The 24,091-nt window shown below is 36.4% G+C and overlaps 3 protein-coding genes and 1 pseudogene across 4 annotated transcripts; 3 read left to right on the top strand and 1 right to left on the bottom strand.

Annotated features, from left to right (window-relative positions):
• The first annotated feature begins 436 nt into the window (after positions 1–436).
• LOC145237264 (uncharacterized) lies at positions 437–5,442 on the top strand. The gene is made up of 2 exons (XM_080100066.1): positions 437–1,591; positions 5,330–5,442. Exons 1-2 carry the CDS (start codon positions 475–477, stop codon positions 5,383–5,385), a joined length of 1,173 nt encoding a protein of 390 aa, XP_079956192.1. The 5' UTR covers positions 437–474; the 3' UTR covers positions 5,386–5,442.
• A 652-nt stretch (positions 5,443–6,094) lies between these two features.
• Positions 6,095–8,579, top strand: LOC145237265 (uncharacterized; annotated as a pseudogene).
• Positions 8,580–10,903: 2,324 nt separating this feature from the next.
• On the top strand, positions 10,904–16,111 carry LOC145237262 (MAP kinase-activated protein kinase 5-like). Of its 2 annotated transcripts, XM_080100064.1 has the most exons (11): positions 10,904–11,084; positions 11,153–11,208; positions 11,599–11,748; positions 13,331–13,537; positions 13,940–14,125; positions 14,413–14,487; positions 14,540–14,733; positions 15,142–15,259; positions 15,368–15,501; positions 15,568–15,754; positions 15,822–16,111. In XM_080100064.1, exons 1-11 carry the CDS (start codon positions 11,000–11,002, stop codon positions 15,933–15,935), a joined length of 1,506 nt encoding a protein of 501 aa, XP_079956190.1. In that variant the 5' UTR covers positions 10,904–10,999; the 3' UTR covers positions 15,936–16,111. The 2 variants fall into 2 exon arrangements, with proteins under 2 accessions (XP_079956190.1, XP_079956191.1); XM_080100065.1 differs by lacking the exon at positions 10,904–11,084 and having other exon boundaries at positions 11,099–11,208.
• Positions 16,112–16,150: 39 nt separating this feature from the next.
• LOC145237261 (uncharacterized) lies at positions 16,151–23,978 on the bottom strand. Its single transcript, XM_080100063.1, has 15 exons — positions 23,585–23,978; positions 22,335–22,523; positions 21,894–22,039; positions 19,382–19,576; positions 19,180–19,324; positions 18,945–19,106; positions 18,730–18,822; positions 18,516–18,669; positions 18,357–18,459; positions 18,144–18,286; positions 17,902–18,080; positions 17,611–17,798; positions 17,031–17,186; positions 16,811–16,931; positions 16,151–16,742 (listed from the first exon to the last, which is right to left on the bottom strand). The coding sequence occupies exons 1-15, from the start codon at positions 23,792–23,794 to the stop codon at positions 16,530–16,532; spliced, it is 2,397 nt and encodes a 798-aa protein (XP_079956189.1). The 5' UTR covers positions 23,795–23,978; the 3' UTR covers positions 16,151–16,529.
• Positions 23,979–24,091: the final 113 nt, after the last annotated feature.

The raw sequence follows: 24,091 nt of genomic DNA, 5'->3' as shown, positions 1-24,091 counted from the left end.
AGGGTTAGGGTTAGGGTTAGGGTTAGGGTTAGGGTTATGGTTAGGGTTAGGGTTAGGGTTAGGGGTTTAGAGTTTCAGGTTTTGGATGTGTGATGGGACTATCGTAACACTTTTTCAGCATTATTTGCGTGGTTTAACGTTAACTGCGGTATTTACGGTTTGTCGCATAAAAACAGCACAGCTGCAGTATTTTCGAGTTACGTCGTACCTATTATGAGTTTAATCGCCCTGAAGAGAGTTACCTGCACTATTTTTAAGTTGCGTTGCACGAAAAAAGGTTACCAAGCGAGGTACCAAGCGCACCTAGCGCACCTGTAGTATTCGAAGGCACCCCAAATATACATATATTTACAAACAAGCCCTTCGTTTTAATTCTGCCACTTGTAGCGCTATACACCCAAAACTATTTTCATGCGGGTCATGTCTAAAACTGCGACATTCACGTGTTGCGCTCGTGGAGTGCGGAGCTAAAAAATGGCGGACAAACCAAGTTACGCACAGGCGGTAAATAAAACAGCGGTAGGATTAAGAAGACCGAATTGTCTTAACTTCAAAACTGGAAATGTATGCAAGCGTCATGATGCAATCGAGATTTTGAAAAATTTGGATTTCTCAATAAAAAAAGTCATTGGAATAGCTGAAATGCGAGGGAACAGCATAGATGTTACTTGCACAAGCCGACAAAATATTCTTGAACTTTATGCAAAGTTGTCAGGTAAAGTTAAACAACTTAAACTTTACGAAAGCGACAGGATTAATGTTGCGATTGGATGGGTGCCGGTGCCGTTTCCAAATGAAATTTTAGCTGAAGCACTTTCTGATAGATACGGCAAAGTGTTAAAAATAATACACAGAAAAGGTAAAGAAGGGCTGCTATCTGGAATGCGCATCGCAACTATGAATGCTGAAGATGTGGAGAAAAAACCTATCCCAAGCTATATAAGGATTGGAAACTGCGAATTTTATGTTACCTACAACGGTCAAGTTTTCACTTGTAAATACTGTGGTAAGGAAGGTCACAAACAAGCTGAATGTTCACAAAGAAAAAGCGATTTTCCTGTGTTAACTGGAACTGTAGAAGGAAAACAGTTGGAAACTGGACAGCGTACAAACGCTGATAACACTTCCCCGACTCGCCCTGAGGTGGCCGAATGCAATCAAAAAATCACAACAAATGCGCCTGACCTAATTGTTGGTGACCAGCAGGAAAATCGCGAGGATTCGGGCAACCTACCTGTAACAGAAAGCGGGATGACAAGCACCCCACAAGACAAGAAGGCACCTTTAAAAACAGCCAGCAGGAAAAGACTGGAACGAAGCCCTGAGGAGTTTCCACAAAGCAAAAGCTTTTGTGAGAAAACTATTTCACTAATCTGTCCAGGGTGCCAAGCAGAAGCGCATCTAACTGAAGAATCAAAGACGTTTATATGTTGGAGCTGCTCAAAAAAGTTTTTGGTAGCAATTAAATGCTGCATTGAAGAGCTCTTCCTGGTCCAGGAAAACACGAAAACGTGTCAGTGCCCGGGCTGCAACAATCGAATGAGATGGATGCCGTGTTGCAGAGACTTCCAACCGGAATTCCAAGTGGAAGGTAATTTATTTGAATGTGTTGTGTGCCAAAAGTTTTCATTAACTTGTTTATGTAAAACCGTTAATTTATTGCCGAACGTGACAACGAGCCAAGAATGTTCTAACATAGAATGTAGATGCAAAATTATTAATTGTAAGTGTGGTAAGAAATTGTCTCGTCTTATCAGTCCCAGCCAACCGTTTTTGTGCGAATGTGGCATAGAATATGAATGGGACATTAATATTGGAGTACAAGTGCAAAAATGAAATATCACTCTCTCTCTTTAGATTTTATGGCTCTTAAAATTAATTCTCTCAATGTTCGAGGTTTAAACCTAGCTCTAAAAAGGAAAACTATATTTAAATATTTGCACCGTAAAAAATGTCATGTAGCATTTTTACAAGAAACACATGGCTGTGAGAAGAATGAAAAATTGTGGGGAATGGAGTGGGGCGGTGAAGCGTTTTGGGCACACGGAAGCACCAATAGTCGAGGGGTCGCAATTCTCTTTGCCAAACATCTTTCCTACTCTTTAACGAATATATACCGAGACGTAGACGGTAGATTTATAATGATAGAAGCGACCATCAATTCGCAGCCACTATTGTTGGTAAACGTTTATGCACCAAACAAAGATGATCCAGACTTTTTTGAAAAATTATTTGCCACGCTTAACGGATTTTCAACCGCGTCAATTATAATGGGAGGAGACTTTAATCTTGTAATTAATACAGACCTAGATAAAACCGGAAAATCAATCCACAGTAACCAAAAAGCAAAAGCTACCTTACAACGTTACATTAATCATTTCAACCTCACAGATATCTTCCGCCACAAAAACCCAATGCTGAAAAAGTTCTCAAGGGTTCAGAAAAATCCCCCAGTGGCATCTCGAATCGATTTTTATTTACTTGGTAATGATCTAATACAAAATGTAAAACAGGTCGACATTGTTCCTGGGACCATGTCCGACCACTATATGCTCGCCCTAGAGGTCGCCGTTAATCCCTTACCACGTGGAAAGGGTTACTGGAAATTAAACGCGAGTTTCCTAACCGATTTGAATTATATAGAAAAGATTAAATCCCTCATTGACATGTATAAAACGGATAATCAAGATTCCGCTATCAATCCGCATGTTATGTGGGACGCTTTAAAAGCTGTGATCCGAGGGGAAACAATCCGGTATGCATCCGAAAAAAAACGGAATAACAGCGCCAAACTAACGAAAATAGAAAAGGATATCGTCACAATTCAAAATGCTGTTTGTAACACGACGGGTACGGAACGTGACCAACTACACGACAATTTATCTGCCCTTCAAAACGAACTAGATAAACTTCTAAAGCGCCAAACAATCAGCGCCATTACCCGTAGTCGGACTCGCTGGGCTGAAGACGGAGAAAAAAATACGAAATACTTTTTAAACCTGGAAAAACGACAGGGTGAAAAGAAAAGTATAAATCGCCTAATTTCTGGATCGGAAATCCTCACAGATCAAGAAAAAATTCTGAAAAGCTTAGCGAAATTTTATGAACAACTGTATAGAAGGGATGATAAAGTCCAACATAAAAACATCAATGCGTCTAAACTAGCATCGTTGGGACTTCCCCAAATTCCGCTAGAAGCCATGGAAAAAATAGAAACTGAAATTCTGGAGACCGAGTTTTTAAACGCACTAAAAGACATGGGCAAAAATAAGTCACCGGGACTCGATGGCTTCCCCGCCGAGTTCTACCTAACATTTTGGGAAAACCTAAAAGGTCTTTTTACGGCGGCGTGGAGTTATTCGATAAAAATTGGAAATTTGACTCCTTCGCAGTCCAGAGCTGTTATAACTCTTCTTCCCAAAAAGGATAAGGACCCGCTTCACCCAGGTAGTTATAGGGCAATTACGCTACTAAATGCTGATTATAAAATTGCTTCTAAAGCAGTTAACAACAGATTACGGTCGGTTTTGAACCATGTAATCTCTTCTGACCAAAATGGTTTCATACCAAATAGATATATTGGTACTAACATTCGACTTCTATTTGATATTATAGACAGTGCCGACCACCAAAACATTCCAGGGGCAATTTTGTCATTGGACATATTCAAAGCTTTTGATACGTTAAGTTGGGATTTTATGTTTTCTGCATTAGAAGCTTTTGGTTTTGGCCCAACAATTATTAGATATGTTAAATGTTTTTACCAAAACCCGACATCGGCAATAATTAATAACAGTTTTGTATCTGCGCCATTTAAAGTCGAAAGAGGAGTGAGGCAAGGTGATCCTCTGTCTCCCACGCTTTTTGTTCTAAGTATTGAATGCCTTGGAATAATGTTAAGACAGGGGAACTTTTTAGGTATAAAAGTACATGACAAAGAATTTAAAGTTTCCATGTTTGCGGATGACACCGTTTTGTTTCTCTCCGGCAGCGATAATGATTTTCGCGAAGCATTAAGTATAATCACAGAGTTTGGCGATATGTCGGGATGCAAAATAAATATGAACAAATCAAACGCATTTTTTGTTGGTTCCAAACGATCTTGTTGCCACAAACCGATGCAACAATCCGGGCTCTTGTGGCCTTCTGAAAAAACTAGGTATTTGGGGGTTGTAATTCCAACCACGACGTGCAGCGATGAAAAATTGCTAGAATACAATTTTTTACCTATACTGCAAAAGATCAAAGTTATTGCAAACCTGTGGTCGACAAGGGGTCTTTCCTTATTGGGGAAAGTAACAATAATTAAAAGCCTACTGGTGCCAATGTTGACTTTCAAACTTTGCGTTGTGCCCGTAACAGTGTCAGCAAAATATTTGAAACAACTAATCCGTATACTGTTCCGTTTTTTATGGGGATCAAAATGGGAAAGGGTCAAACGAACAACACTGTGCGCAAGTATCGAAGAGGGAGGGGCGGGAATGATTAATGTAGAAAATTATATTCTGGCACTAAACCTTAAATGGTTTCAAAAACTTCTTGATGAAAGCGTAGTTGCTGATTGGAAGCAAATCGAGGCACCATACTTAAGGGGACAAAGAGTTAACGCTTTTCTAAATGCAACTATATCGCTCAATCGAGCCGAGGTTAAACGTGTTTTACCCTTGAGAACCCTGCGCCACACCCTTGTCAGTTGCATACACACTTTAAATCTGCTAAAAACAAAATCGACAGAAAGGACACTTTGGCTAAACAAAAAAATTAAGTACCAATCTAAAACTTTCTGTATGAAACCCCTGATCGACTCTGGCGTAATGTTACATAAACACCTATTGACTAAGGAAGGAGAGTATGAAACTTACGACAACTTGGCGTTAAAATTTAATTTTCAGGCTAATAACGCAGAGTTCATTCAATTTATAAAACTTGTTTCAAGTCTGCCTGAGCAATGGGACTCAGAAAACTATATCGACCCACAAACAACTCAGTCAGAACATTTATTGAATTTTATTAAAGACACAAACAGCGTCAAAACAATTTACACAAAGCTACAAGACAGCGTGGCTCGCGTGCCAGTTAAGTCCCAAGAATTTTGGAAAAACAAGCTTTTCATAAATTTTGAGATGCCGTGGCGAGAAGTATATATTAACAACTTTAATTCCACTATTGAAAATAGGTTGAGAAGTTTTCAAATTAAATTAAATCTGAATGCCATCGTGTGCAACCAAATATTGCACTCCTTTGGGAAAATTGACTCCGACTTGTGCACATTCTGTAAAAATGCTACAGAAAATGTTTACCATGTTTTTTATTCTTGTCATGTAACTAGACTGTATTGGGAAAACGTCTGTGCATGGATTAGTGCTAGAACCCGAGTCCCACTGACGTTACCTCCCGTGAACTTACTTTTTGGTGTCCACAATGGTGGATCCGGCGATAAATTGGTGAACTGTATGTTGTTATGTGCCAGATATGTCATTTACCAATGCAAATACAGTGAAAATAAACCGACGGTATCTAGATTTGTACGCTTCCTTAACTCAGTACGTGTATCAGAATGTCATGTATCAAAAAAACGTGGAAACTTTCTTGCTTACCGCAAAAAGTGGTGTCGCCTGTTATGTACTGAAGTGTGATGTAATTTGTTACCGTTTTTCGCTCTATTTTTTTATTATTTATCAATAAAAAAAAAAAAAAAAAAAAAAAGAAAAAAAAAAAAAAAAAAAAAAAAAAAATGTCTAAAACTGCGGGCCCACTTGGCCCGCTAGGCCCAGCACTTTGTACGCCCCGTGCAATAGAAAAAACTGCGGGCCCACAGTTTTTATATTTGTGAGAGACGCGACAAGCACTGAATATAGTGGGCCCGCAGTTTTTCCTTGCGAGGGCCGCGACAAGCACTAGTTATAGTGGACCCGCGGTTTTTCCCTGCGAGAGGCGGGCCAAGCACTAGATATAGTGGGCCCGCAGTTTTTATACTTGCGAGAAGCGTACCAAGCGGGCCCGCAGATTTTTAATTGCATGAAGCGAGGCAAGTGCTGGGCCAGGCGGGCCAAGTGATCCAAGTGGGCCCGCAGTTTTAGACGTGACCTTTTTTATGCTACAATTGTCTTTTCCATCACTTTTTCACATCAAATTAAAGTACATTTTTTAACACTAGTGCGTGCCAGCAGTTATTGATAGTAAAGAGAAAGCGGAGTGTTTTGTGCATGTAAGGCTAAATTTTAAGACAATGGCATAGTAAAAACAAGAAGCAAGCAGTGTAACATGTTAAATTGTTACTTCAATACAAACATGCAAATCAGTTGGCGTGCCATGAAAAACACTCTCGCGTGCCAACGTTGGCACGCGTGCCAGGGGTTGCCGACCCCTGCGCTATAACAACCGCCTTTGAACTTTCACCCAGTTCACACGCAGTTCTTATAGCACCAGACGGGACTACGGAAAAGCGTTTGTTCGACATGACTAAAAGACGGGACTGGGTGAAAGTTCACATATAGTTCTTATAGCGTTCGACGGGACTACGGAAAAGCGTTTGTTCGACATGACTAAAAGACGGGACTGGGTGAAAGTTCACAGACCGTGATTATATCGTTAGACGGGACTACGGAAAAGTAATTGCTCGACATGACTAAAAGACGGGACTGGGTGAAAGTTCACACATAGTTGTTATAGCGCCAGACGGGACTACGGAAAACCTTGATGGCAACCAATGGGTCTGTGACCTTGTTCTGGGCACAGATGTGAAGTATTTTCAACTCAATTTACAAACCGCTGGCAACAAGTTTTTGGTGTTGGACTCAGCTTTTATGACTTGTGCCACGCGCCGCGCCCCTTTTCAACTGGCATGCTTTAGATGTAAAACAAAAGCCCTAAATTATGACAATTTGCTAATTATTTCTCGCACTGGAAATCATTGGGTTTTGTTTGTAGTGGATTTTAAAGCAAAGTGGCTGATTTCAATCAATTCATTGACATCAATTACTGTTGAAAACCTTGTTGAGGGAGTAATTAAACTTATCCAGGCCTGCTATGCCGTTGCCCAAAAAGAGTTTAACCCTGTTTGCGAATGCAATGGGTTGGACCAGTGATTCTCAACCGCGGCTCTCAGGGCCGCATGTGGCTCCAAACCACTTATTTTGTGGCCCTCATCAGACCTCAAAAAGTCACCAAAGATTATAATCTTGTGAATACCAAAAATAATAATTATTATTACCATAAAAGCTATCGATGTTTCGAAATGGGCTATTTGAGAAGTTTGCAATGCAGTATATTTAAACACTATCATTATTCAACCCAAACAACTCATTACCGAGCATAACGTACAAAGTTATGTGTTTGTTATATTATTGTGTCTCATCAGTCAGAATAAGTATTCTTTCTGCAGAGAAGTGTTATCAACGGAGCAGCTATGCAGATTCTTTTAGTTTGCTGCACCCTTTTTTATTCGTTTTTTTGCGGCTCCTTACACTCTTGAAAAACTACCTTTTGGCCCCAACAATAAAAAAGGTTGAGAACCACTGGGTTGGACTGTTTGCGAATGCAATAATGTACCACAACAAACAAACTCAACGGATTGCGGGGTTCATGTTGCCCTAAATGCTTTTTCCATAATTAACAGCATTCCCCTTGCCAAATCTGTTGCGTACAAAAAAGCTCGGAACTGGCTAAAGTCTATTCTCAACACTGATACCACGGTTATAAGCGTCCTGAAAACAAAGTCCAAAGATCAACTTTTATGTGCAGTTGCCAATGTGGAAACAGCTTGGAGTTTTGATTGCCCAATATTTCCCCGCTCGAACAAATGCTTTTCTGGCCTTTTTGAGATAAAAGACCAACCTACATTGTGGGACAAATGCGAGGATGAGCATTGCCAAGGAGGTAAAGCTGTAGAGGATCAGATATTTTGCGTGACCTGCAGAAAGTGGTATCACAATTCCTGTTTACCTGATCAAAACACGGGCTCTGCTACGTACTTTTCATGCGGACACAGATATGAAAAATGAGGAAATTTATATTTATTTTAATGGATTTTGATTTCGGTTTGTGGTCGTGTGTTTAATTCGATTTTAGTTCGTGCTTACGTGTTTCGTTTCATTTCGGTTCGTGCTTCTTTCAGTTTTGCATTGTTTATTACAACATTCGAAGATACAACTAAAATTCAAATGCAACCGCAAACATATATTGAAGTGCTGTGTTGAACTCGAGTTGTTTATAAAACCTAGATGTTTAGAAACTTTTTTTGAAAAAAAGTGATATTTGCATAAAAATTGCGAAAAACAATATGAAAAACGATTAATGAGGTATATAGACCCAAGTTTAAACGGCAGAATTATTACCATTGGTAAAACGACTTCAAATGTAGGCTACTGTTCGCACATAAATACGTTTCTCGACCAACATTGTGCAAGAAATTAGACTCCCACAATTGAGGCACCCTATTGATATAGGGAGCAAGCAGTTGGTCGGTATCGACAAGTCGATCAATCACGTCAAACCAGAGTTGCTCCCCTTTTCGCGCATTGAAAATGCGTCGAGTGCGCTTTTCCGTAGTCCCGTCTGGCGCTATAAGAATTGCGATTGAACTTTCACCCAGTCCCGTCTTTTAGTCATGTCGAACAAACGCTTTTCCGTAGTCCCGTCTAGCGCTATAAGCACGGTCTGTGAACTTTCACCCAGTCCCGTCTTTTAGTCATGTCAAACAAACGCTTTTCCGTAGTCCCGTCTAACGCTATATGCACGGTCTGAGAACTTTCACCCAGTCCCGTCTTTCATTCTACTTGAATATGCGATTTTCCGTAGTCCCGCCTCTACCGTCTTTTAGTTTGGCACTTTTCCCGTCTCTCCCGTCTTTTAGACCTCAATTCCCGTATTTCCGTCGTCCCGTATTTCAAACATGTCCATGATATAAGTTTTTTGTGAAATGATTTTAGTTAGATTTACAAATTTTTCACTGTTTTACCTGGAATATTTGTTCTTTAGGTTTATACCAGTCCTTTTAACCAGAAATACAAGATTAAATGTGTTAAAAATGAAACATTTGTTTGAAGGTTGTTTCTGGTTTGTTCCGTTACGTTTACATCCTTTAACGTGTGTACACTGGACAGTCAGACAGACCCCACCTCTGTTTCACGCATGAATATGTTACTAGGCAGTCTTTTTGTTGATTATAGAAATCAACTGCTTTTGCACTGCAATACTATTAAGTTTACAATGTGCATTTTTACTTTTGGCATATTGGTGATGGGGCAGTACCCGGTATTGGTATCAAGCGATTTCAGTGGTATCGATATGCCTCAGTTTTCGATGCTTCGGACAGAACAAAATCGGGAAAAAATTCCGCCAGGTTAAGTATATATTTTTTTGCTAACGTGTCGAGAGTACATTTTCTGCATGTGTGTGTTTGCGCACCTACGCGATCCTGGCAACCAGCAAAAAACGGCGCCAGCAACCACGCAAAGGGTGCACTTTCGACCCCAATATCTCGCGAACCAAACAAAGCTGAACAGAAAAATTTGCACACAATACTTTTCAAGGAATTAACAAACCAACGATGGCACTTGCTTAAAAAATAATATTGGGGTCGAAAGTGAACCCCTTTTGGACATTTTGAGCGGTCGCGCGTCATTGATTGCTGGCGAGCGGGGACTGCGGCATTTTGCGCGAGTTATGAACTTCAAGTTAATATTCGGAGCAGAGCCCCCGATAATACAATAACGAGTTAGGGCTTTTTGAAAACTGCATGCTCTGCAGAAACAGAATATGTCAGTGGCTTTTATTCTGCGAAACGCGTTAAAGAGCATTAAGCAGTCATATTCATAAGCGTATTAATATTTGTGGTTTTTATATTTTTTTAAACGAATGCCATTGATGGTTTGTGAATGCTTACAAAATTACTGTGTTAAAATTTTTTGGTTCAGCTTTGTTTGGTTCGCGAGATATTGGGGTCGAAAGTGCACCCTTTGCGTGGCTGCTGGCGCCGTTTTTTGCTGGTTGCCAGGATCGCGTAGGTAAGTACTCGGTAATCAGTATCGAAGTCACATACCTGTGGTACTTGTACTTGGTATTAGTACTCGGCTACTCGCTTCAAAATCTGGTATCGTCCCATCACTACTTCATATCATACTAAGGTTTTATATCCTATTGCTTTTTGTTAGGTTTTGTATCAGTGTGGAAAATAGTTGTTGATGGAGGTTAATAAAATAACTACATGTCTCCAAAACCCTTTATAGCGGTCAATGAACAGTCGACTTATATGTATTGATTTGCTAGAGATTATACATATTGAAAGATTGCTTTTTTCGAGACCTTTTGTTTATCATTAAATTAAGAATACGAAGGTTTCAATTTTGTCAGATGCTTCGTATTATTTTGTCCTGTTACAGAGTACTGAGTACGATTACCGAGTACTTAAGTGTAGTGTTGTACTTAGTTGTATATCACTGGCTAATTTATCTGCCATGGTCGGGGTACAGGTGTGCACACACACATGCCGAAAAATGTAATATACACATGATAGCTAAAAATATATATGTAAACCGGCAGAACTTTTTGGCATAAAGTTGCCCGTATTCTTATGATCTAAATCGGCCTTCGGTACTCGCACATTGGTATAGAAAACTGAGACAAAATATTTCGATACCGAGTATGAGTATCGATACCACTGAAATCGTTCGATACCGAGTACCGGGTAATCATCCCATCACTAGTAGCCAATTCGCATAAACACGTATATATGTAGGAACCCATTGGTTTTTGTTTGCAAAAATAATCATGTTAGTTGGACAAATAGTGAAAATAGTATATGTTTAAATCAGAATACATAGCAGAATATATAAAATGGCAATATATACGTTAAACCACATTCTTAGTTTTTGCAGACCATATGTTTTTAGGTGACCCATTCTTGTGTTGTCATAAATGTCACATTGGTTGCCTTGATTATGAGTGGGAATATACGCTTGTAAAGGACTCTTGACAGCAAGCTTTAGGCTAAAAGTTTATGGTGAATTTGTTAAAAAAGAGATGCTTACGCTGCAATTCTGAAAGATTAAATCGTTTTCCTAGTTCCATTTTAGTAGTTCAATGTATGTCAGCATAAATATGTGATTTTTTTTAGTGTATTATTTAAATACTTTTGGCTTTTCTCAATTAGGCATAATGGCTAACACTGACAGCAATATTAAAGAAAACCTAATGCTTGAAATTAAGGTAAGCAAAGAAAGTTTCAGTTTTTGTGGGTTTTTATCCTTATTTTTTTCTTATTTGGGTCTAATGTCGGTCTGTTCCACATGTTTGGTCAGAAAAAGAGTGCTTCAAATGTATTTAAATTTATACACCTCTTAGTTATTGATCCAAATTTGATCTTTCAGAAGTTTGACCCCTCATGACCCAGTGGTTGACATACAGGCTCCCAAAACGTAAAAAAATGTTGTTTGTTGCTGTCACATAGTCTTACCTCGAATGCTAAGTTTGATGGTTTAAAATATTATCAACTTCACATACATTATGCCAAAATAATAGTATGGCTATTTATGAATTACTTAAGTTAGTAAACCCACGAAAAAACACAAATATGATATGTTTCTGGTACAACTACAGACATCATCAATAACTGACGAATATGATGTGGACTGGAATCAAAAATTGGGTACTGGAATTTCTGGACCTGTGCGAGTTGCAACAAAGCGCAATACTGGAGAAAAGTTTGCAATCAAAGTTGTGGTGGACCGCCCCAAAGCACAGCAGGAAGTATTTAATGCCGTGTTTATATATTATCAGTAGGGCGATTATTTTTTGACCTAAAAAACTAAAAATTTTGACCTACAAGTTAAAAATTTTGACAAATTTTGACTTTAAAAAACTTTTTTTGACAAAATTTTGACCTATGAGGAATTCAAGTAGTTAAATTACGCATTAATGTTCAAAAAGTTAAAATATGGCTAGGCTAATCTAACTAGAGCGAAAGAATGTGCAAAAGTCTAACAGAATGGCAAAAATCTGAGCACAGACCTAACCTATTCTGAAAAGGGAATGAGCTAGTTAAAAATCACTGCCAAAAAGCTGCAGCGAAGACAAAACGAAAATTATTCAATACATTGGTCTAAATCAGGGGTGGGGAACCTGCGGCCCGCGGGCCGCATGCGACCCGCTTGCCTTTTTAAAGTGGCCCGCGTCAACATTTTGTTAAAGTACAGCATAAAACTTAACATAAAAAAAAAACAATAAAATGTTTATGTACAAATATTTACTTGAAATGACTTCGACACTTCCACGTTTGACGCCAAACGTACAAAAATTGCCACACATTCAACCACTTGCTGTATTTGTGACGTAACAGTCACTTGGTTCTATTTGTGACGTAACAGTCACTCGATTCTATTTGTGACATAACAGTCACTCGACCTCTCCTTGCAGTATTTGCCATGTGGTGTTAGTTTTAAATTGATTTTAGAGCTATAAAATGTATTCGGTATAACGGTGCTAGGGTATTCCAGAAGAATGGAAAAATGTTAGTCGAATTAAGTGATAAACCTGAATTCCATGTTTGTTGCAAATAAGTAACAGCAAAGAAAAAAATCTGGAGCGATGAAATAAAAAAAAATCCGGAGCGATGAAATATAAAACACTTGTGTGCTTAGGGCATTTTTACACGGAATTTGAAAATAAAAAAATATTTGGCCCGCCCGAAAATGTTGTGCAATTCATGCGGCCGGCAGTACTAAGTAGGTTCCCCACTCCTGGTCTAAATGAAAGATACATGAAGTATCTAAAGCAAAACTGAAGTATCAAAATTTTGAGCATCACACCATATCAACCTAATTATTTCACTCACTTGATAGTTTATGATCCGTAATAATTAGGCAATGGGCCAATTGCAACAGTATAAAGTAGGCTACAAGGTGTAAAATGAACAGTTCACTGACGGTGCAACCTCTACAACACCACGACAATGCAGTTTGTAAACAATTTTAACTTTGTAAAAAAAATTGACTTTGTGAACAATTTTCACAACTTTTGACCTATTCTAAAAATTTTGACTTATTTTGACAAGTCAAAAAATAATCGCCCTAATTATCAGTATGCGATTGTTTTCTACAGCTTTCAAATCTCTGTTTTTACAATAAAGTACTAAATCTGGTTTGTTTTTTTGCATCTTCGGTCAACTTTGTTTGGTCAAGCCGTTTCATGAGATAGGCTGCTGCTCATTAGGCTGTCACTATTCAATAGGTATACCTGGGTCCAACAGATTTTGGCTTGCACAGCAAATTTGCTCAACCCTTGATTATCCAGATATTTGGTAAAGCAGCACAATTTTTTTGCTAATTTCTAGGTTCAAATGCATTGGAACTGCAGTGGCCATCCTCATGTGGTAACATTGTATGAAGTTTTCAGAAATGATTTGCAGTTTCCAGGAGAATCAGAATCACAATCTCGGTTGTTGTTAGTCCTTGAATTAATGGATGGTGGTGAGCTGTTTTTCAGAATAAGTAAACAACATGGATTTACTGAAAGGCATGCTGCTGGCACAACAATGCAGGTTATTTATTTGTTTCTTTAATACTGAATGGGTATAAAAATAATAAATAGGTTAAAAAAGCAATAAAAGGTTATCGGCAGGATTCTGTATGTTACACAAACTGTTGATTTTTAAATGTTTAAAGCCAGAGGCTTGTTTTATCAGATATCACATATTTAATATTTACATACATTAAACTTGCTATGAACTTAACAGACAGATTGTATATTTGTCTCCACCATTTAATTGGTTTCTAGTAAATATTTATTTCTGCAAGCAGAAACTTAAGGATTTCCACACACATACATTTATTAAGTGACACATTAATATTCCATGATCACTCCATGTTCTTTCTGTTGAGTTGTTTTTATCAATTACTTTGTTTTGAAATGCATATTCATGTTAAAAAAGTGTTTTGTTCAGATTGCAATGGCAGTTCAACATTTGCATGGCAAGAATATAGCTCACCGCGATTTAAAACCTGAAAACTTACTGTACAAGTCATCTTCGGAAAACTCACCTATTAAGTTATGTGATTTTGGTTTTGCCAAGCTGGACAAAGGTGACCTGATGACACCACAGTTCACTCCATACTATGTATCACCTCAAGTATGTATGATGTTTCAGAAAAATGTGCTGGGATGCAAAACACCCAAAAATATTTGTAGAATTCGATTCAGAAATTGCTATGTTTCAAAAAGTGTGCTGTCAGATTAGGATTTCTAGTTTGTGTTACATATTATAACATTTTATAAAAATATTTTTCAATGTATGTCCATGCAAAATATTCAGTTTTCCAACTTTGGAAAATTAGGCAAATCTCTATAATATTACTTTCAAATAACAAATACTAGTAGTAGTAACAAATGAAAAGCAATATTCTACAATTTTTCAAGGTTCTTGAAGCTCAAAGAAGGCATAGAAGGGAAAGAACCAGCATGAATACCAATGTTCCCTACACATATGACAAGGTACTATAATTTGTATTGTAACCCACACATGGTATAAGTAATTATGTTACAGAGCTGTGACATGTGGTCCCTTGGTGTTATAATATACATACTCATGTGTGGGTATCCCCCTTTTTATTCTGAACATCCCTCATCAAGAAGGGCCATAGATCGGAGCATGAGAAGAAAAATCATGAACGGAACTTACAACTTTCCTGAAAGAGAGTGGGCAAGAGTATCAGACCGAGCAAAAGATGTAGTAAGAAGGTAAGCACGACGGTTGAAATACACAATTGAAACAAACTTGCACAAATTGTTGTGTGCCTTTTCCTTCATAGTTGGAGTGTACAACTTGCAGGTCTAATGTAACCCATTGATTAAAGGCTTTTTGGCTCATGGAGGTGCTTGTTTTTCAAACTATTTCAGTGCAGTGAGGAGATCAGTACACCCCAAAATACCCCTATTGTAGCTGTTATATATCATAGTATTGTTTTTTTTGATGTAGTTAATGGCAATAATGAACATTTTACTTTTAAATCATGCAATTTTGTTGTTGTCATTTAACACTGTAACAAATGTTTGTATAGTGCAGTCCTTGCTTTACTTCAAAACAATGTAGTAAAATATCCTCATTTAAAAGTGTGTAGTTAAATCCCAGCATGCTTTTAATTTGAGGTTACTGTGTGTTGATCCTCATGAGCGAATGTCTATCGAGGAATTGGTTCAACATTCATGGCTTACTGAAGAAGCACCGGATACACTGTTGCAGTCACCTATGTATATGGCAAATAAGGTGATAAATGATTGTCTACAACATTTTGACTATAATTATTGGTCCAAGTGGTTTTATACCTTTTTACACTGTTGTTTTCTGCTGAAGTAAACACATTTTTCTTTATAGACCAACCTTGAAGAAGTTGCTGCACTGCATGAATCGCATCTCAGAACAATGAGAATAATGGAAAGACCTATTGACCTCAAACCATTTGAGTCTGTCGTTAATCCCATTTTAGTTCGGAGGCAACAGTTAACTAGGTTTGGTCAAAACTATTAGTCTTGCAAAAATTTGTGTTTCCTTTCAAAAAAAAATAAAAAATTTAGGCAAGGTGAAAACAACTCAGTTTTCTGCCCAACCCCAGTTGAGGACCCACCATCAGTTGAATCGCTAAGAGATGTGATCGCTGCTTGTTTGTTTCCTGTTGAAGATCATGCTAAAAGCAAGTTGACTTTAGAAAATTCTGTCAAGGTTGCATTAAGTAAAAATGCTGACAATCCTTCACTTAAAGAGGTGAAATACAATTCCAAACATTAGAATAGTCCACTATACCCTGTAACTAAAAACTTTTTTTTAACAGTTGGTGAAAAAATTTTCTTGGAACGGAGACCAGTTTGAAATGGAAGTCGATTTTAACCAAATGTCACAAGAAATTAAAGAAATTTTACTGATCATAAACAATTCAAGAATATAGCTGTTGTTGAGACACTTTTCATTATTTTTTTACTGATACAGCACTGCCGAGTGAACAACAAATCTAATCATGTGTTCGGCCAAATTGTGTTTTTATCCCTGTGAAATGTTTTGCCATACTGCTTTCACTGTGTTGTTTGTGAATAGGTGCTGATCAACACGAGAGTTCTCAAATTATTATTTTTTGCTGGTTGTGAGCAAAAGGTAAACTTTGCAATGCTTCTAGATGTTATTGGTATATTTGAAAATCAAAACAGTAATACAACATGTGGTTTTTATAAAAAATAGTGATAGCATGGAAAACATTTTTTTTGCTCCACAAAGAAAACATTATTATTGGAACATTATTCTTTTCCTCCACAAAGAAAACATTATTATTGGAACATTATTCTTTTCCTCCACAAAGAAAACAATACTAACAGAAATAAGTAGCATGGTAGTACAGAACTTGGAATCAAACCACTGTACCCACCATATTGTTAATATTAGGGTCACAGCAAAGATGTTTTGTTGTAAAGATTAGCAGAATCACCACAACCATTCAATAGCTTGCACCAAGTTGCAATACTTCCAAATACAATGACTGCTGGAACCTTTATGACAAAGATTTATTTTTTACAGGTTGTTTCAGATTTAATTTAAGTTTGTGTGCAAGTTGTCCTAATGATTGTCTGCAATTTTCTTTTACATCAAATGCAATGTCTTCAGCATTCACAGTGTATGTCAAATTTCCCACTTTCTTGATGATTTTTGTGATTTCTTCGCCCTGAAGTTGGCTGGAACTAAGTTGCAACTGGTTAACCTTTTCCTGGGAAAGCAGCAGACAATAAACCAAAAATACATATTATAGTTGAAAAGCAAAAAAGTATTGCTAACTTGAATTTCTGGTGTAAGTTTTAGTGCAGTTTCCGCTTTTTTGCCAGTTAGACAAAATATTACCGTCTTGGATGTTCCTTGGTGCTTTACTTTGGTAATGCACAACTTGCCTTGTGTATCACTGAATAACACAAATGATTTTTTCTCATAGGCTCTTCTGGTTTGATAATATAAAAGTTGACTAATAAATTTACAAAATCCATTTCACTGGGAAAATAACCTTAAATCTAAATCAAAGCTCGTTTGTGGAACTTTTTTTAAAACATCCTTCCACAAATTGACAATGTCTTCTGTTGTTTGGTAACCTGCTACTTCGACTCGGAATGCATCAAATCCTGTTCGCGATTTAAGAAGCACTGCATTGCTTATTTTATTTCTGCCAAAAAAAAAATTCGATAAACACTTTTTTGTGTGAATAGTTTATTACATTTACTGTTATCTTTACCAATACTGTATGTGAAAACAAAAAACGTATGAATTAGAATGGTAAATTTCCTATATGTTTTCTAAAAACGCTACATCCTATTTAAAGATTATCCACATTCGCAAACATCACTGTAATGTACTTACAAGCAGAAACAAATATTTATATTTCTGTCCTAAAGGGTGAGCATGAAAACTGAATGTGTGGGAGTAAAACTGTGAAATTACCTACAGTTTATTAAAAAAAGAATTAAAATTTACCATGATGAACTTCAGATATCAATTTATTACGTGCAAAAATGTAACTATGGTAAAAGCTCCTTTTTAATAGAAGGGATAAAAACATTAAAACAAAAGAAGTATTCACAAAAACACACCTCAGTACATCAATAAACAACTGAGTGTAAAATATGGCAGATAATGCCGAATCCCACTTTTGCTGTTTAATGATTATCCTAATAGTGTGATATGGGGCGAGGATTAAGCTCTGTGGATATGTTTGTGAAGGCAATATCTTGTGAATAATCCAACCATCAATATCAAAGGTTTTCTCCACTGGAAACTCCTTAAAGATGCAAACATTTGTATTTAATGAGCAAAACACAACTTTTAACTATTTAGGACATATATACTTTACTCTCAACCTCTGGCAAACAAAGTCTTTTTACCATGTTGTTAATTTCCAAAACCATCATACTATTTACTAGGTGGTTCATTCTGGAGCAATTTAAACACTTGTTCAAAAGAATGTACACAACTTCATTTTGTGAGTTCCATTCAACTTTACGTGCACAAACAGAGCCATTTTCTAATACAATTGCTTTGCAAGTGGATGGAACAAATCCACCTGTTCAATATTGAAAATTGTGTCATTTTAATGCTACCTAGGTAAAACACAAATTAAGCAAACCTGCATTTTTTAAGTCGGATGAAGAAACAATTTCTGTTTTAGAAAATGCTAAATCTTTTAAAGATTTCTGGACTTTTAACACATCAATTTGCACAGATTGTTTTGTTTTTTTGGTCTTGTCCAAGGTTCTTTTTTCAAGAAGTCTGATAAATATTGTTAATACACATTTTATTTAATATACCCTCTACTGTATTTGCAATAACTTTTACCAACTTTTTCAATTCAGGTTGGTCGACAGTTACTCCTTTATCAGAGGTTAATCGCAACAAATATTCTTCAGGATATCCCCACAACATCAGTTTTCGCATTGTGTCAACTGGTAGCAACAAAATATTACTTTTTTACTTATGTTTGAATGAATAAAACAAATACCTGGAAATATGGTTTGATCAGGTTTCATTTTGGACATTGCAAACATAACTGTGCCAGTGCCTTTGTCAATCAGGTCATAAAATTGTCTTTCACTAGAATCTATAGTGTTTATAATTTCATTTTGTTTGTTTTTAAGATCAGGATATGCGCTTGCCTGAAAATATAACATGTCCAATAGATCAGATTTATAATATATTTAAGTAATTAATATTACCAGAGAGGAGACAACGGTTGGAACTAAACTTGACAAAAACATACGTGGTGCTTTCAATGTGTCAATCCCTGATTTAACAGCTCGACGCAATACCTGAACAATGCAAAAAAACAATCATGTTGAAAAAGTTTTTATGTTTTTAGAGTGAGACGAAAGACGAAACAAATTGTTAATTTTATTTGTTATGAAACTGTCAAAAGTTTTTTGCAACTTACCTGTCGAACAATTAAGTTTCTATCTCTTAATCCAGGATAAATACCATCAGCAACAGCAATGGTAAGCATTCGGATGTGGTCACTTACAACCCTGTATGCACAGTCTATACCATCTAAATCCTCAGAACCAACTTTTCCTTGATATGGACGACTGTTACATACCTGAAAAAGCAATTAACATTGCAACACATTGTACAGACTCCTTATAAAAATCAGCTTTTTTCACCTAACATACTTCTCGCAATTTAGATATAAGAGGCATAAACAAATCAGTATCATAGTTGGACTTGTTTCCTTGCAAAATTCCAGTAATCCTTTCCAATCCCATTCCTGTATCTACATGGAAAGAGTGAAGTGGCTCCAAAGACTTTTCATTTATTCTAAAACAGCACAAATGTAGCTCTAATCAGTTTTATTTATGTTGTATGGCCACATACCTATTGTATTGCATGAATACAATGTTCCATATTTCCACAATGTCTGAATTGTCTACATTTACTTCTTCAGGTGCGAAGCGGTTAGCAGGATTTCGATCATAATGTATTTCTGTGGAAGGTCCACAAGGACCAGTTTCTCCCATTTCCCAAAAATTTTCTTTTGGACTACATGGTAAAACTCGTTCTGGTGAAATCCTACATTTTTTACAGATAAACCAATTATAAAGTAACATTTGAGATAAAACCTAATTACATTAACCATAATATGCTAAGCATTGGCAAGAAAATGGGTTTTTTTAGGAAGCCTGCAAATATTTTAAGATTTTGTCACACAAGTGAATCCCACAAAGTTGCCAAACTTTTAAAAAACTAGAAAAGTGGCTTTCTGATATACTTCCATTTTATATATTCTATACGACATTTACCAACTTACTACACTATACACAATTTATCTATATATATGATTGTTTTTGCAAGCAAAAACTAATGGGTCCCCACACGCATGTTTATGCGGATTTACGGTAAACCTATGTTGCGGTTATTTTTAGATTTTGTAGATAAAAGCATTAACCTAACTTTAAAAGTTTTTGTCCATATTATTTTTGCATCATTATTGTCATATAATTACAAAAAATCAGTAAAAAAAGAACGGGGAAAATTCTTTCAATTTAATCTCTTGCTTTGACCTTGATATTGTCGTTCAAGTTCAGTTTTTAAACATAAATTTTCCTAGAAAGTCTTAACTGTTATATTAGATACTATATAAAAAAGTCGTTTGCTACAAAGGTATACATAACAACTTGTTTTTCACTTAACTTTGTTTCGCAAAAACGACCGTTTAATGACCTTTTTACACTGTTTTTAACAGCATGCAGTCCTCAGTGTTCAACAATACCGTTTAGCCTAATTTATACATGACTTAAGTACTCATTCTTGAATTGATTTGTCAAAAATAAAGAAGATACATTATGACGAAAAATTCTTAACTGTGTTGTAATGCCTACAAGTTGACCTTTAGTGACCCGTGGTTATGCGACGGCCAAGCTGACAACGAAAATCTAAAGATCATTTGTCGCAGTGTTCGAAAAAGTTAAGTTTATTTTTTCATATTTATGTTGATCAACGACGTTTTGCCCGACATAAACGAAACCGAAGTACGTTTATTGAGATTAAATTACGTCTTAGGTGAGGTCGTGTAATAACTCAATAAAACGACACAGCATTGCTGCACAAAAAAACAGCTGATTTCTAATCACCCAATTGACTGTCTCGTAAAACACGTCTGTCCGGACATCAAGCTGAGCACTCCTGCTCTGCGGCCTTAATCGTAAAACAGTGAATTCCTCCCTTGGGACTTCTATCTGACTGATAGCGTAAACATATTATGGGTTGTAAGGGTAACTGGCAAAATTGTAAATACTAAACGAATAGCCTGCTTAAACAATTGTTAAAATGTTTAAATATTTCTGCACCATAGGGCTTGTATTTCTGGCCTAAAACTAAAACCGATTATTTTGGGGTTTGAAGGGTGAAAAATGGGTGAATCCGAAAAAAAGATACAAAATTCTTTAAAAAACCTTACATTGCACCAAACAACAAAGCATGAAACTCCAAGATGCTGTACTTTAGTCAGTACAACTGTTTTAAAAAAATTACGTTTTGGGGGCCTGTGGGTGAACCGCTGGGACAACTGGGGTGAAACTTCAGGAGGATCAAATTTGGATTATTAACTAACATCTCTGAAAATTGGAATAAATTTATAGCACTCTTTCTTGACCAAACGCGTCTCACAAACCAGCGTTAGACAGAAAAGAAAAATACGGACAAAAACAATGTGTCCCCTTCAGGGAAGGGGACCCATAATTACCCAAATACTAAAACATTATACTCATATGACGTTTTTCACACATCTTTCAATATTAATTTTTATTTCTTAGTTTCTCTCAGTTTTTCAAATAACATTTACAATTTAAGCTGAAAAAGGAGGGCTGGGGAGACACTTACTCCTTATTTTATTTGGATTATTAAAAAATTCGTATTTTTTGTGTGCAAAAATGTTTTTAAACATTACACTCATCAGTTTGCTGAGAAATACATTTAAATCAAGCAATTTTGAGTAGGAAAATTTTCTCTTGTTAATAACAAACAGGAGTCAGCCCATAGAAACAATTCTATTTGAATAAGAACGACTGATGATGCCCTTATGGGTGAAATATATATCAGTAAACAATATTTGTTGACTGATTAGGAAGCTTTGCCAACTATTCTTACAGATAATTCCATATGTAATCCGTAGAAAACCTATTATTTGAGGAAAAGATCCTGTAATAAACAAATGTTTGTTTGTAAATAACTGATAAAAGCTGGTTCGTGTATTACATTGGTATCCAAACATTCTCTGTGAGTGAACATATTTTTCAGGATAGGGCTTGCCTATTTCCCCATCTTTGCCAATGTGGCTTTTGAATTAAATTTTGTTATTTTTTGTTGTTGTTTTTTGTGATTAACTTACCCAATTGAAAGCCATATATCTCTGGTTTCAATGTCTGCTTTAACACCAAGAATGTCACAACCACCAAAATAGGTGACATAAAGTCTATCAGAAGATAACTTGCAGATGTCTGTTAAAAATTCCCAAGCAAGTTTACATGCCACATCCTAAAATAGAAAAATAATACCACAACACTGATCTGTTAAGAAATCTATATTTTAGGGGGGATTAAAGTAAAATAACCCCAGCTATTCTAAATCAGCTCCGATATCCTCCAAATCTTTATGTTTTATACAAAAAAATAGAAATGAGATTTCATTATGAAATCCTGGAAATATCCAGTCGAAAAACTTCCGGTAGGAAAACTTAAAAAGCATGTTAAGACTATCTAAAAGATGTCTAACAAACCTAAAAGAATTTTTAAAAGATGACCAAAAAATTAATCAATAGCTTCACTCCTACCTTAAAATAGTCTCCAAAAGACCAAGATCCCAACATTTCAAAAAATGTATGATGACTTAAATCAGCTCCAACATCATCCAAGTCATTATGTTTACCTCCAGCTCTTATACAACGTTGACTGTTAACAGCTCGTTTAAGGTGAGAAGAAAACCTTTTATCATCAGAATTGCCAAGAATGATAGGTTTGAACTGAAAAGTGGCAATGGTGCTTGTGATTCAAATTTTGATCGCTCACCATTGATCATATGTAACTCAGTTGGTAGAGTGTCAGGCAAAGGATAGTGCTGTGGATTCATATCCCACCACAGGCTAGATTTTTCTAGCTTATGCCTTACCATACAGCAGAGGTGAGCAAACTACTGACTGCGACCATCATTAACTTATTAATTGGCTGCACACCACTTTCTATTTTGGGCAGAGAGATGACTCTTGACGTAAGATGCAATGAAAAAAAATTGCATCGAAGTAATATTTAGAAACTAAAGCATTTAATAGCATTGACCTCTTTGTTTGCCGACCACTACTATATGGGAATGCTTGGGAAACCGATTTGATTCGGTGTAACACCCGCAATAGGTCTGCTATACCATAAGTTACAGTAAAAGTTTAATCAAAGAACAGTTTTACAATAGTGAAGTACTGCTGATACATACAGACTTTTTGATATTTAAGTATTAACATAGCATCCTTTTGTTTTGTTGTATTTTTGGTGCCATCGTAATTACAGTTCCTTCTCGAGAAATTCTCGTCGAGAAATTCTCGAGAAATCTCAAAAAAATTGAGTCTCGATTCTCGAGAAATATATAAAATTTCTAGAAAAAAATACGTCATGTATCTTAAACAAAAAGTAAATGCGACACCTCTTATTACGTGTATTTTTTGTTTCAATTCGCTTCTAGAGCGGACTGGGCACATAACTTTCTTATTTTGCTTCCGAAACAACGATTTTTAGCGTACGTTGCCGCTAAACTTTTACCTTTCCCAGGCTGTAGTCATGCCTGGTTGCGTAAGATCTATAACAGTTGATTCGTTTTTTGCTGGTTTGCTAGCGAATCACTACTTGCGATCGCTACTAGAAGCGAAAAAACAGACAATTGGATATTTTTTTGTTTGTTTTTGTTAGAAAAGCGGCTTAAACAAAAATTTCGAGACTCTCAAGATTCTCGAGAAATGGATTTTCAATTTCTCGTTTCTCGAGAAACGAAAAAGTCGAGAAATAGAGGAACCCTAATCGTAATCATAACATGTACCTGATTCATCCCAGCATTTACAAAAAGAAGAGACTGATCCTCAGGCGAAAAAACTTTTGATGATGGTACAAAAGTGTGGTCTTTCTCCTGGTAAAACTTGATAAACGCACTTCGAATATCTTTGGATGAGTGAACTCTTCTCCATTTTGTGTACGAGTAGTTAAAGATATCGATAATGTTTGACTTTAAGGTTGTATTAAAGCGCAACATTGTTTCTCATCACTTAAAATATATAGACCACATCAGTCAACATCAAAGACTATGACTTTGGTCAACACTCAACAATCAACATCTGCTACACACGTGCTGCTATTGTTTTTGTTTTTGACGCATTAATGTTACGGTTGAACGGGAGCAGTCCACTGTCAGTGGAGCAGTCACGCACGTAAATAAATTCGGATTTTAAAAATAAACGAAATAATCGAATGAGAACAATCACCGTTTATGCTATTCAACGAATAATTTGAAACAAAAATCTTTTTAATTTTAGGGTAAATATTTAAAATT

This window comes from Phallusia mammillata, chromosome 7 (genome assembly GCF_965637545.1).
Source record: "Phallusia mammillata chromosome 7, kaPhaMamm4.hap1.1, whole genome shotgun sequence".
In the NCBI taxonomy this organism is placed as follows: Eukaryota; Metazoa; Chordata; class Ascidiacea; order Phlebobranchia; family Ascidiidae; genus Phallusia; species Phallusia mammillata.
This window is presented reverse-complemented; position numbering and strand designations above follow the sequence as displayed.

What these genes read in the sequence shown, in the direction of transcription:
- LOC145237261 (XM_080100063.1), bottom strand. Translation starts at nt 23,794, where the DNA reads ATGTTGCGCTTTAATACAACCTTAAAGTCAAACATTATCGATATCTTT. An exon ending in ATCCGACTTAAAAAATGCAG is followed by an intron (nt 18,081 to 18,143) that starts GTTTGCTTAATT and finishes AATATTGAACAG; the next exon opens with GTGGATTTGTTCCATCCACT. An exon ending in TTTTGGAAATTAACAACATG is followed by an intron (nt 17,799 to 17,901) that starts GTAAAAAGACTT and finishes TGCATCTTTAAG; the next exon opens with GAGTTTCCAGTGGAGAAAAC.
- LOC145237262 (XM_080100064.1), top strand. Translation starts at nt 11,000, where the DNA reads ATGGTGAATTTGTTAAAAAAGAGATGCTTACGCTGCAATTCTGAAAGA. An exon ending in TTCCATTTTAGTAGTTCAAT is followed by an intron (nt 11,085 to 11,152) that starts GTATGTCAGCAT and finishes TTTCTCAATTAG; the next exon opens with GCATAATGGCTAACACTGAC. An exon ending in GCCCCAAAGCACAGCAGGAA is followed by an intron (nt 11,749 to 13,330) that starts GTATTTAATGCC and finishes GCTAATTTCTAG; the next exon opens with GTTCAAATGCATTGGAACTG.
- LOC145237264 (XM_080100066.1), top strand. Translation starts at nt 475, where the DNA reads ATGGCGGACAAACCAAGTTACGCACAGGCGGTAAATAAAACAGCGGTA. An exon ending in ACCGGAATTCCAAGTGGAAG is followed by an intron (nt 1,592 to 5,329) that starts GTAATTTATTTG and finishes TCATGTAACTAG; the next exon opens with ACTGTATTGGGAAAACGTCT.